Source organism: Pongo abelii, chromosome 13 (assembly GCF_028885655.2).
Source record: "Pongo abelii isolate AG06213 chromosome 13, NHGRI_mPonAbe1-v2.0_pri, whole genome shotgun sequence".
Classification (NCBI taxonomy): Eukaryota; Metazoa; Chordata; class Mammalia; order Primates; family Hominidae; genus Pongo; species Pongo abelii.
In genome coordinates this window covers 121,609,174-121,622,033 of record NC_071998.2, presented here as the reverse complement: position 1 = coordinate 121,622,033, position 12,860 = coordinate 121,609,174, and the positions used below count along the sequence as shown (strand labels likewise).

General features: G+C 51.6%; 1 protein-coding gene across 1 annotated transcript in view; it reads right to left on the bottom strand.

Annotated features, from left to right (window-relative positions):
* Positions 1–12,860, bottom strand: part of HMCN2 (hemicentin 2) — a 164,354-nt gene that overhangs the window by 139,277 nt on the left and 12,217 nt on the right. Inside the window, exons 2-6 of the mRNA XM_054520713.2 lie at positions 11,378–11,448; positions 10,748–10,906; positions 9,755–9,877; positions 1,044–1,215; positions 290–396 (exon numbers count right to left, since the gene is read on the bottom strand). Of these exons, the coding sequence (XP_054376688.1) occupies positions 290–396; positions 1,044–1,215; positions 9,755–9,877; positions 10,748–10,906; positions 11,378–11,448 (632 nt within the window). The remainder of the gene's footprint in view (positions 1–289; positions 397–1,043; positions 1,216–9,754; positions 9,878–10,747; positions 10,907–11,377; positions 11,449–12,860) is intronic.

The window sequence follows — 12,860 nt, the reverse complement described above, 5'->3', positions numbered from 1 at the left end:
CACATTCTTCATAGCTTGGTTATGCACCTCTGAACCCTGAAGTCATTTCTCCAAGTCCTTCTTAAATGTTCCCAAACTAACCCCAAACCACTCTATTTCCTCCTACCGGTACAAGGCAAAACGCCCTTCTCTGTCCTTGACCCGTTACTTCTATTGATATGACCACATCACCACCCACACTCTAGCCATCAGCTTCCCGAGGCCACAGGCTCCCCAGGGCAAGCAGGAGGAAGATGGTTCCAGCCCAGTAAAGCTAGTTGACTCTTCTCCTGCAACCCAGTGCCCCTACCTTGATGGACCACAGCCCCGGATGCTCAGGCTTAAAGGCTACGACCTTGGCCGAGTCAGGGATGTTGAGAAGCACGTTGAGGCCCTCGTCCTCCTGCAGGATCCTCCCTGTGGAAGCCCCAAGGGCTGCTCAGTCCCTAACCCTTTCCTGGGGGTGGCAGGAGCCCCGCATGTCTCCAGGAATCCACAGTGCACCAAACACTAGCCTCAGTCTTCCCGGAACTGACAAGGGGTCTTGGTGGTCCTCAGCCACTGCCTCACTCCACGCTCCACCCTCAGGGATCCCCAGGGGCAGGCTGTGTGCCCGCCCTCTAGACCTGGGTGCTCATGACATCCTCAGAGCACCATTGGGTCAGGTGACCATGTCTGAATCACACTGCCCCGACTCTGTTGACCTTGATGAGCACTCAGCACCTGGAGCCCCAGCTTCCCATCTGTACAATATGCTACTAGTTCTCACCACCATGAGAATCCACTGGGGTACCACGGAAAAGACTTGGGGAGAGCCTCACGATGCAGGGACCGCCATTACTTTAATTCCCATCGTCGGTTGCTATGGCCCTCCTGCTTCCTCGCACACCATGGGCGCCCTCTCTCCACTTCGTGCCCCCCCACCCCACATTTCCCTATTCCTGGAGCCTCATGTCTGAAGCCCTGTCACCAAGAAAGAGCCTTGGTCTCTTTCTTTGTCCCATCCTGGGCTTCCACCTCAGTCTTGGGGCCAAAGAGGAGGCCAGCCCCGGGGTGGTCCATACCCAGCGGATCTTGGACTTCAATCTCAGGCCCTGGCCCACTCAATGAGATGGTGACCTCCTTCAGGCTGGGGTCAAAGGGGAGTCTCCATGTGTGCTCCCCCTCCTTCTCGTGGTCTGTGGACTGCAGGTGCACCTTGGAGGCCTGGATCGCTGACTCCACCCACTTCAGCACCTGGAGGCAAGTATGAGGAGCTGATGCCGGCAGGTGCCCACAATTTCTTCCCCCTCCCATGGATTTTAGGCAGCATACAAACTTTAAAGGTCGCCCAAGGCCACCCCACTCCTCCATGTCCAACACCAGGCCCGATTCACACATTGTGACCCTCCGGGTTCCATAGGCTCCAAGCTGTGAAGCCTGAATTGAGGCATTCGGAGGACTCAGCACAGAGGGAAGGAGCAAGGGTGTGTCCCTCTACTGGGAAGACTCTTCCCCACTTCTCCACCTGTCCTCCTTCCACAGCACCCACACTTCCTCCAGGAAGCCCTCTTGGTGCCTCTTACACACAATGAACCCTGGAGATCTGGAAACTCCCCCAGACCCATGTAGTTCATGACTGATTACCCCAGGGGCCTCCAACTGTGCTCCCACCAGGGTGCCACATTCCCTAAGCAGGACTGAGAGGCACTGCTGCAAAGACTTCACGTCTCTTTCCAAACCACAGAAGTGAGGAATTGCTGGATGGATTTTTGCAATATTGAGAAATCCTAAATCCTTGGTTTCTATAATTGATTATTCATTCTAAAGTCTTACATCTTTTGGACAAGTCCCACTGAGAATCAGATAAAAGGTAAGGACCCTCTGCCTGGGATACCATCCTATCCCTTAGGTACACATTTAGGGTATGACTTTAGGAGGTTCCCAAACTCCCTCAGAGATACTCCCCCTACCACAAACTGAGCACGAACTTATTTAGTTTCTCCAAATCCTGACCATGGCCTTCAAGACCCTATGTTCTATGGTCCTAGGCACCTACGCCAACCCAAGGTCACTGTGCCACTGCCTCCCCCTGCCTGCTACACTTGACCTCACCCCTCCCACAGGCAGCCCCCACCCACACATTCTGTGCTCTTTGCAGGAATGCCCTGCCTCCTCATCGACCATCTCCTTGCTATTCTTCGGCTCGCTGCTTAAAGAGGCCTCTCTAATCCTGAAAAGGCTCTGTTCCCTGATACATACTATTTTGCAGCAATCTGCACTCCAGTCATTCACATTTATTGGATTTGGGCTTCTCATCCTTACCGGCCTGGGAGCTCTGTGGGGGCAGAGACCCTCTGCTGTGCCCATGTGTGTCTCAGCCCTGAGCTCACTGCCAGGCACAGAGTGAGTGCTCAGGAGGCACCTGCTGGCTGTGTGAGTTCAGTAGGACATGCATCTCCTGGGCAGAGCCATCAGGCTGACCTCAAGTCCACCTCTCAGGCACCTCACTCCATACCCCTCCTCTCCCCAGCTCACGTCTCCTCCTTTGCAATAGCCAAGTCACCTAGATTCCAGCAAGGAAAGCAAGAAAGAGGGAGAGGAAGGGAGCCCCTTCAAGTCTGGACCTTCTCTTTCCAGGCCAAGTTATCTCAAAGAGCATCCATCCTGTGCAAACCCTAAAACTGAAAGACAATGAGCTCAACCATAAAATCGGTACCACAACCATGAGAGAAAAGAACATCTCCAAGTGAATTCCGAACCCGGCAGTTCAACTATCCTTTCTCAGTAGGAGGACAACAAGAACTGCAAAAAAAAACTTTAGTGAGTAGATTTAATTTGGAAGAACTATTAGCATTGTGATTTTGAAACCATTTTATATATCTTGTTGGATAAAGCAAATAAGTAAAGATGTTAATATTTTAGGAATCAAAATTTTTTTCTTATAAACAAATGTAAGAGAGAGCTGCAAGTATCAAATCAAATGAGCTAAGTAAAAGATCCACAATGTGAAATTTGAATTGGAAATATCAGTATAAGTTCTCCAGATAGAGACAGATGATAGATTCATAGGTAGGTAGATAGGTAGGTAGGTAGGTAGATAGATAGATAGATAGATAGATAGATAGATAGATAGATAGAGCAATTGATCCAGAAGGAATGATGGCCCAAAGTTTCAATATCAATGATCACCACCAGTATCTAGATCTTGGTTTCTAAATACCATTCCCCACTACGGTTCCTTGGAGAAGTGGCTAATTCCAGGTCTGGGGCAGGCAATTTATAAGGTGAGCCTGGAATGATGGGTTATTCCATAAAACAAAGAAGTTCTCAAAGACAAATAGGGACATATCAAAAGGACATAGGAACCAGCTTGAAGGAGCTCCCACTGACTAAATTTGGGACAACTTGAGCCCAAAAGAGAATAATAACTGTGCTCAATTGAAACACATTGAATAATATAATCCATGTGCACGTAATGGTACTCAAAAAAGAGAAAGAAAATTCAAACAGTAACTCCTCCCCTGCCACCACTGAAGTGACTCCTTAATTGAAGAGAAAGAACTAAGTGTGATTCCGTGCCTTTTCAATAGAAATTGTACTTCAGAGAAACCAAATCATCCATCACTTTTGATGCATAAAAGTTCTTCTTCTTGTAAGAATGCCCACTCATAAATGTGGGAGGAATGATGCAGTTAGGAAATTATCATTTTGCAACCCCTAATGAAAAATCATTTCAGGCAAGAGTCCTCAGTGGATGCTAAAACTGTTAGATGAAAGGTTGATGGGAACTAGATGTCCGCACAGAGCGAGAACATTACCCACTTGAGTCATAAAGGCAAAAACGTGGCCCAACCATGCAGAGAGCTGGCTGTCGCCACCCTCACCCGGTCATCAAACTTATCATCAGTAATAGTAGGATGCTCAGACACTATTTGCCTCCCAGTGTGATACAACAGAAGACACACTCAGCACCAACTAGGAAATATTCCTGCCAAAAAGGTCAGCCTTCATCAAATCAGAACTTTGGACTTATCCAGTTTGAGGGAAACATAGGGGATTTAAAAAAAAAGTGAATGACACCATGAGGAAATAATCAGAAGAATCCAGAACATGGGACAGGGTACAAATCCATGCCTCTTGAACAGCTTAGTGTCATAAAAAAAGAGCTGATGGCTTCAGACCAAAGAGGACGTAATAGACATAACAACCAAAGGAAACGCACAGCCCTTGATGAAATCCTGATTTGACGAAAACTGTGATCAAAGACAGTTTGAAGACAGTTAGGGAAATTTGAACATGGACTGTGTATAGGATGATACTAGGAAACTCATTAATGTTATTAGACGATATTGTGGGTTATGCTGAAGACTATGTTTTTTCAGAAATCCATGCTGAATTATTTATAGATAAGGTGTCATGATTCAGCAAAAAGTATAAAGAGATAGATAAAGCAATTCGAGCAGCAATGTTAACAATTGTTGAATCTAGTTGGTAAGTGTGTTCTTTTTACTTTTCTGCATCTTGGAAATTCTTCATAGTAATTTTTTATTAAAGTAAAGTCATTTAAAAATAACAAGTATGCGACCGGGCACTGTGGCTCACGCCTGTAATCCCAGCACTTTGGGAGGCCGAGGCAGGCGGATCACCTTAGGTCAGAAGTTTGAGACTAGCCTGGCCAACACAGTGAAACTCCATCTCTACTAAAAATACAAAAATTAGCCGGGTGTGGTGGCAGGCGCCCGTAATCCCAGCCACTCGGGAGGCTGAGGCAGGGGAATTGCTTGAACCCAGAAGGCAGAGTTTGCAGTGAGCTGACATCATGCCACTGCATTCCAGCCTGGGTGACAAGAGCGAAACTCCATCACAAACAAACAAACAAACAAACAAAAATCAAGTATGCAAGTATGCTGTGACTTTAATACACACCTGAACAATCACAGTGGTATACTGTTGCTTGCCAACTCCAAGCTACTGGAAATGCTTCCTAGAAAGCTGTCTGAAGAAGAAAGGCAAAGCCACATTCAGCCCCAAGTAGAAAAAGTTCTGTGATTGATTAGCAATGTCTGCCACGAATATGGGTTTTGAAAGTGGTGTCTTGCATGCTACTTATTGGTCATTCTTGCTCTAAATCATAGTCCTTCAGCTCTGCTTACCACGTGATCTTCTACAAAAAGGGAAAGGAATCCAAAGAATTGGAAAATGAGGGTTTTTTGTTTTTTTTTTTTTTCAGACTGAGCTAGAAGATATGTGCCTAGAAGTTTATGGCTAGATTTCAACTATCACATGATAAGAATTCTGTATTCTGAAAATGCATCTGTTTTTATAATTGGAGCTACTTCATTGTTGTGTCTTGCCTAGCTTTCTAAGTAATGTGTCTCTTGAAAACGTCCCACCTGTCTTAGCCAAGGAATGAGGACAAGGTTCTTCGTCTATGTGGGGGTGGACAGAAGGGAGCAGTGGCTGAGGACTCCCAGCTGGAGAGGCCCACAGAAGCCCGCCGAACATGTGAGGCAACTCCTCCAACAGCAAAAAAGCAGGTCCATTACCACCGTCCCCTTCCCCCGGGCCAGGCCTTGTCAGGGGTCAGGAGGGAAGCGTCACTGAGCAAAGCACCAGTCGACAATTACCCAGAGGAGTGACACCCGCTACTGTGTCGTAACTGCTGTTACAAGCTTGTTCTAGGATGTTCTGATGGAGGGAAGATGCTTGGCAATTCAGACTACTGAACCACAGAGAGGGCTGGGACACAAGGCAAAAAGCCAGTGGCCCACAAGATGGCCTGCCCTGTAAGCATATCCCCACTTGGGAGTTGGGGAGCTGACCCTCTTGCCCACAGCAGGGCCAGACCCCCTGTAGGGCCAGGCCTGGGGACATTGCCTTCTAGACCTGTGGTGCCCCCAGGGCTCCAGTGCAGAGAGCCTTCATTAAGCCAGCTCAATGTTTATCTGGCGAAGGCAATGGCTTCCAGATGTTAGAGGGGCTGGGGGACCAGCGAGCCTGCGATGCACTGGGGCTCATCTCTGTCACCGATGGGGAAGGAACGAAAAATCTGGCACTGCTCCCCCAGCCAGATGGCTGCTGCTCGACCCTTCACAGCAGATAAATCATCCCCAAGGATCCTCCCAGAACACTTGACAGCCAGGGCGGCTGAGGAAGCAGGGAGGGAAAGCCAGGGGGCGAATGGGCGCCCGAGGCACAGATGAAAACACTGAGGATGGGGCTGTGGGTCCTGGGCCCTGTGCCAGGAGGCTCACCGTGAAGTGAAAGAGAGAGAACCCTAGTCAGGGGGTTTTGCCCCTTGCCAGCTGGGCACCCTGGGCACTCGCCCTAGCAGAGAATCTTTTCCAGAGAGAGTTCCTAGTCTTCAGGGGGCGTTGATGGAACTGAGGGGCATATCCTGGGCTCCACACTGAAGCACAGGGGGGTGGGATGGCATTTAGCCATCGTGAACTCTTACCAAGGGCTTCCCATGCATGGCTTCCTCTCACCCTGGCTACCATCTCACCAGGTAGGGGCTCTCGTTAACCCAACTGCACACAAGAAGAAAGTGCGGCCCAGAGAGGTTGAGGACTGTGCTGGAGGTCACCCTGCAGGTAAGTGGCAGGGCTGCGAGGTCTGAAGCCAGGGCTCTTGCCCCGGAGTCCAAGCCCTAACCACCTCCCCCTGGGAGGGGTCCAGGATGAGGTCATCTCTGGGCCCTTGCCGATAAATTAATCAGAGCCACCTGGTCAGACGCTCCCCCAGCAGCTCCCCCTCACCCCCCCCATCTTCCGCCCACCCTTACTGTCTGAGAAGGACACCTTTCTCCTAGCAGATGCACAGAACATGGGCAATTCACCCTTTGTGCCCGCTTGTGCTGAACATGGGAAGGCTCCCAGCCTCCAGAATTGGCCGTGCTTGAACGTGTGTTGTGAGTTGTGGGGTGGGGGTGCAGAGGAGAGCAGCGGGCCCAATGATCTCCCGGGGAAAAAAAGATGGGGGGGCTTTCCTGGGCACCGGGGAGCTGCAGGACAGGCAGGTTTCCCCAGTTCGGCTGCCCCCACCCCCACCACTGTCAGGGCTGGTGACAGCACATTGAGCTGTGTGTCTGCCGGGGAACTTGGGGGAGGCTGCGCTGGCACAGCAGGTGCTTGGACTTATCTAAGTCTTAATGAAAAATGCACACCTTTGGGGCAGGTTCAAGGGGCCACGTTGCCTGCCTCTGACATGATCCCGTGTCTGTTTAAGGATTGTAAAAGCTCCAAATTTCCCCTGCCAGGGAGAGATCCTCACCTTCCTCTAGTTACCCTGGAACCCCAAGGGGTGATCCAGGTACTAGTGAGGCCAACTTCACAATTGAAAAAAAGTGAAATGCTCCAAAGCAGTAAGCCCTAGCTGTGACTGATGGCTACCTCCCTATCAGCACTCAGAGCTGCGCCTGGCCAGGGGCAGGAGCTTGGCAAACAAGGGGAAGAGAGTGCATGACGCCTCTCGGGCTGCACTGGATGCACTCTGAAGAGGTAAAAGGATTAATGACACACGCATAGTTTGGAGCCTTTTGCAACTTCTGGGGAGTTCTCCCAGCTGGAGGCCCCTTGGCTAGGGTGAAGGCACCGTTCATCTCTACTGGGAGGGTGACCGCAGGCCTGGCTGCCCAGCCACCTTCCCAGGCTTGCTGAATGTCTGAGAACATCTGGAAGAGGCTATGTCCAAGGCATTAAGCTAAAGAATGATAGAGCTCCATGTCCAGGAAGGAGAGGGTTCCAGGCCCCTACCTAGAGGCAGCCAATTCTGGCCACTGGTGGTCCTACTGAGTCAGACACATGCTGCCCAGCCAGACTCTCACAGCAGAAAGCTGGCACCACAGCCAGGAGTAGTGGACTTGCCCAGGTTCCCAGCCTCAAGGAAGAGGCTTAGGACAGCCCAGCCTCACACCTGGGCGAGTGGCCCCCATTGACCTGCACAGCTGCCCTGTGTCTGATTTGCCCCTGGCAGGAACCCAGTTCCCATGCAATTGGCCAGATAGTTCTCCCCAAAAGCAAGAACCAACCAATCCTTCCACTGTGAAATGCCTCCCACCTTTGCTTGGGTGACTCGGTGCGAGGGTAGGCTGACATGCCAAAAAATGAAGCCTAAAGTGTCACAGAGAACCATAAACGCCATCTGTCAACAGGGAGTTAAGGCACGCTAATCTAAACACACTCCTGGAGATAGCTCTCTGCAGCTCGTAAATATACGCACACAAAACCCTCTCCCAGAGGCAACAAAGCAGGACTGGCTTGAGGCCATGACCAGCCTCAGACACCCTGCCTCTCTCTCCTTCCTCTTACCAGGGACTTGAGCGCGAGGGACCCTGTGCATTCGCCAACTATTTACCCAGCACCTGCTCTGAGCTGGGAAATATAAAGTGCTGGGAAGGCTGTGGCCATCGGGACTCACAGCCCAGCCCCTGGAAACTTCACGGCCTAGTGACATTTAATAATCGCACAGTGATAAAGTTATGACTATGCAAAGTAGCACAGGGAGCTGGGAGGGGCACACAAGGAGACCTAATCTTTTTTTTTTTTTTTTTTCAGACAGAGTTTCGCTCTTGTTGCCCAGGCTGGAGTGCAATGGCGCGATCTTGGCTCACCACAACCTCCGCCTCCCAGGTTCAAGCAATAGGAGACTTAATCTTGAGAGGAAGTCAAGGAGGGTCTCCATGAGGAGGTGCGCTTAAGCCAAGACTAGGAAGGTGAGAAGGAGTCAGGAGAGGAGGAGCTCGAAGAACGGGCCGCACCAGCAAAGGCCCCGGGCGGGGAGGACCGTGGGACACTGCAGAGACAGCAGAGAAGCCAGCAGGGCAGCAAGTTTGGGCAAGGGGATACCAGGGGGACCAGAAAGGCAGAGGAGTCAGATAAGGGGCTGGACATTCTCCAGGGGACAAGCGGGAGGGACCTGGTGGTGAGATGTGCCTGTGCGGGATCCAGTGGTGTGTGGGAGCCACTTGTGTAGGCTCAGGAAAGCTGAGTGTCAGCATCACTTCCCAACTCTGACTTGGAATCAGCCAAGGTGGGAGCATTTACACCACGGAAATTGGTGTGCTTGTCCTTTCCGGAGAGAGCGTTGTTAATCATTTCCCAGTTGGCCCCTGAAAGGACCCTGTGCTCCTGGGAGGGGATGGGAGTGTGGGGTGGAGGGAAAGCAGGGACAGCCCTGAACAAGATGATACCAGGGAGCCCCGAGAGGAGGAAGGACAGAGCCCTGTCCAGGAGCAAGGCTGGGTGGCAGGTGCCTGCAGAGCACTGGGCTCTGAGTGAACCCAGATCCCGGCACTGTGGGCCACACAGCAAGCCAGCCCCTCCCTGCCCAGTGCCCAGCACCACTGCCTGAACCTGAGAGCTCCTGTGTTCCTCCACCCACCCCAGGTTCCCTGACTCTGGAGAGACACTCAGAAGACGCCCCACACCCACATTTCTGCCACAGTCTCTCGGGCCACCTTGTCAGCCTGGACCAACTGCTGAACCCAGGCCATCCCAAGGGGCTGCGTCAAGCCTCAGCCTCTTTACCTGCACAATTTTGCCTGGAAACACGGAAGCACCTGCCTTTGGGACAGGTGGAAGGGTTTGGCGAGATGAGATGATGTGGTGGCGCCTGAGCACAGCGCATCCTGTGCCTGCCACAGGCGTGCACCCAGTGCTGCTCAGCTATATACATGTCCTTGCATCTCTAGGTGATTGATTGTCATTCAACCACCTGGAGCCACAGGGATGGTCAATGTCCTCACCGTGCCCAAGTGATGGGCTCCGGGATGGTGCCCCCTCCCGGTGCTCACCTCTGTCACTTGCTGCTTGTCCAGGTGGAAAACCTGCCCAGAGCTGGTGGCAGCGATCTCCTCATAAGCCAGGTAGCCAGGATGGGTGCGGTCGCCACAGTCCCCCGTCAGCACAAAGACCACCTGGAAGATGAACGTGCAGCCTGCTCCCGACTTCCCTGGCCAGCTGCTTCAGGGGTGAGCAGCAGGACCTTGACCAGGGTGGAGTGACCTGGAGTGGGCCCTCTCCTCTGTCTGTCACATGTATAGAATGACATATGACACATGAATAGAAGGGAAAATAGAAGTGCCCATCTCATGGGGATCAGGAGCTGATGCAGGACAAGTGCTCAGCACAGGGCCAGGAAAACAGTAGGTGCTCCATATTGGGAACTGCTATTAAATCAACAACAAAGAAGAGTGTGGAAGTCGACTCATCTCAGAGTGGCCCCTGGAAGCTGCAGACTTAGAAGAACCTTGAAGAACCCAAGCAAGTTCTAGACGTGGTGGCAGAGAAGCAGTCCCGGCCCTGTGGATCTTGCCCAAGGATGCCAAACAGCTGGCCCTTCTCCCTCCCTGGATCACGTCCCCTCTCCCAGCCCTCACTGCAAAAGCCAGAAGCAAGGGATCCGACAGGTCTTCCAAACCCTGAGACAATGGCAAAGGGGACATGAACGGCAGAGAACAGGAGCAGAGGCAATGCCAGGAGGAAGAAGGGTTGCCTGGACTTTGATGGGGGTGAAAGGAGTAGGTGGTGTGGTCTCCAACAGGAACAAGCTGCACCAGGGAAGTGTGAGCCCTGGCCCGGGACTACAGCAGGAGAGCACACTCACACTTCCTGGGCCAACTTGGTTCCGAGGCTCTGGCCATGCATGGCAGAGGCTGAACCCAAGGCTGTGGAAGAGAATTGCCCAGCTCTGTTCTCCAGGAGGTGGTTCAGGTGGTGAGAGAGACCCCAGCTTCCTCGGGACCCCCGGGGGACCCCACTTGGGCCCCCACAGCCGGCTCACCCACCTGTGATTGTTTGAGTTGCAGGAGCCGCAGCAGCTCTTCCTTCTTGTGATAGTCTTTGGCACGGGCATCCGAGAAGACGTAGATGAAGGAGCCGGGGTTGGCAACCTCCACGGCAGCCTTAATGGCCCCCACACTCATCTCTGGGCAGTCACCACCTCCCTAAAGGGCAGGAGCGTGACAGCAGCTGCCACCTGCCTCCTCCAGATGGGACCCACTCAGGGACACCTCCAAAACCATTGGGCGTGGGGAGTCACTTCCTGCCCACCCAGTCACTTTCTTCCCGGAGACATGATATAACATCCAACCTGCTTTAACTGTAGACAAGCAGCATCATTCATCCATTCATTCATTCATCCATGCAAGAGTGACACAGGCCCACCCCCACGGAATCTGGCATGGAGGGCAGTCACTACACCAATAAGCCCAGCACCGTGACGAGTACTTCAAGTGGGCAAGGATGGAGGGGGCCACGGAAGCAGCTAACAGATGGCCTAATGAAGCCACACATTCGCCCAGGAGGAGGGAGAGGTGGAGGCTGGGCAACAGGGAATCACTCAAAGCTACCTCCCCAAACCCTCTTGGTGGGACACAGACTGGAAAGAGTGGGACAGGGGGTCAGGGGCTGCCCACCTGCACATAGAGTTCTCTCAGCTCCCTCTGAAACACCGTGGGGTCCGCCGTGAGGGTCACTGGGCCAATATCTGTGGAGAAGAGAGAGGGATGCCCAGATGGGCTGGGACTCCTAGACACACAGCCCAGTGGACTGGTTTGGCGGCGACACGAGGATGGATGTTCAGAGGAGCTGAGGCTGGCACATAAGACGGGGAGAGATCAGGGAGCAGCTCCCGGAGCTGCAGGATCAGACCAGGAAACAAGGTCAGACCACTTTGCCCCATGCCCAGCACCAAAGCAGGACCCGAGCTCCAGGGAAGCAGAGGTGAGGCAGAGGGCAAGCCCCAGCTCCTCCCTCCGGACAGCAGCTCCCAACCTTTGGTGACCAAGACTCTCCTAAGAACCCCCACCTCCACCATCCCACCGGCTGCCAGTCAGTGGAGAAGGAATTCTGGGAAGACAAAGAAACAAGAAGCAAACAAGCAATCCATTCTGGGACACACAGCAACTCTCCAACACCAGCTGCTCAACAAGAGAAAACCCTTCCAGAAACCCCATCTATGTATGAGCTCATTTTAAAAAGAACAGCAATAAAAATGACAAAGATTGACTGCACTCAAGGTTGGCAAGGATGTGGAGCAACTGGAACTTTCATTCACTGCTGGTGGGAACACAAAATGGTTTAACCACTTTGGACGAAAATGGAAGTTTCTAAAACGTTACACATGCACCTGCCATGGGGTCCAGCCATTCCACACCTAGGTATGTCCCCAAGAGAAATGAAAACATATGTTCACACAAAGGCTTGTACTCTAAGGTTCATAGCAGCTGTATTCACAATAGTCCAACACTGGACACAAGCCAGATGTCCATCATCTGGTGGAGAGATAAACAAACTGGTAAATTCACAGAACCAGGTTGTCCTCAGCAATAAGACAGGACAACTACCGATACAGGCAACAACAGGGGCACCTCCCAAGCGAGAGAAGCCAGACACAAAACAGCACACACAATATGGTTCCATTTATAGTAAGTTCTGGAACAGTCAAAATTAATCTAAGGTGAAGAAAAACAGAACAGAGGTTGCCTGAGGAGCTTGACTTGGAAGGAACTGTCTGAGACAGAAACATTCTATATTGTGATAGGAATGTGGGTTCCTCAGTGTATCATTTGTCAAAAGTGTGCAGCTAAGATGGGAGCATTTCAATGTATGTAAATTTACCCCATAAGCAAAGCACTAGAACAAATGATCGTCACTGAGTGGGGGTTGGGGGCGGGAGGAGGTACAGATGAGACGAGAATGACAGGGCTGTTTAATACTTGACGATGCTGGGTGATGGGTACATGGAGATTCATTATTCTCTTCTACTTATGTTGTATATATTTGAAATGTTCACTAACAAAGAGTTTTTTGTTTTTTTTTAAATAGCAGTAATGGAGATCCACGCCAACATAAGACAACACTACCAGTGCTGGACAGCAGGGCTGGCGTTCCGGGGAG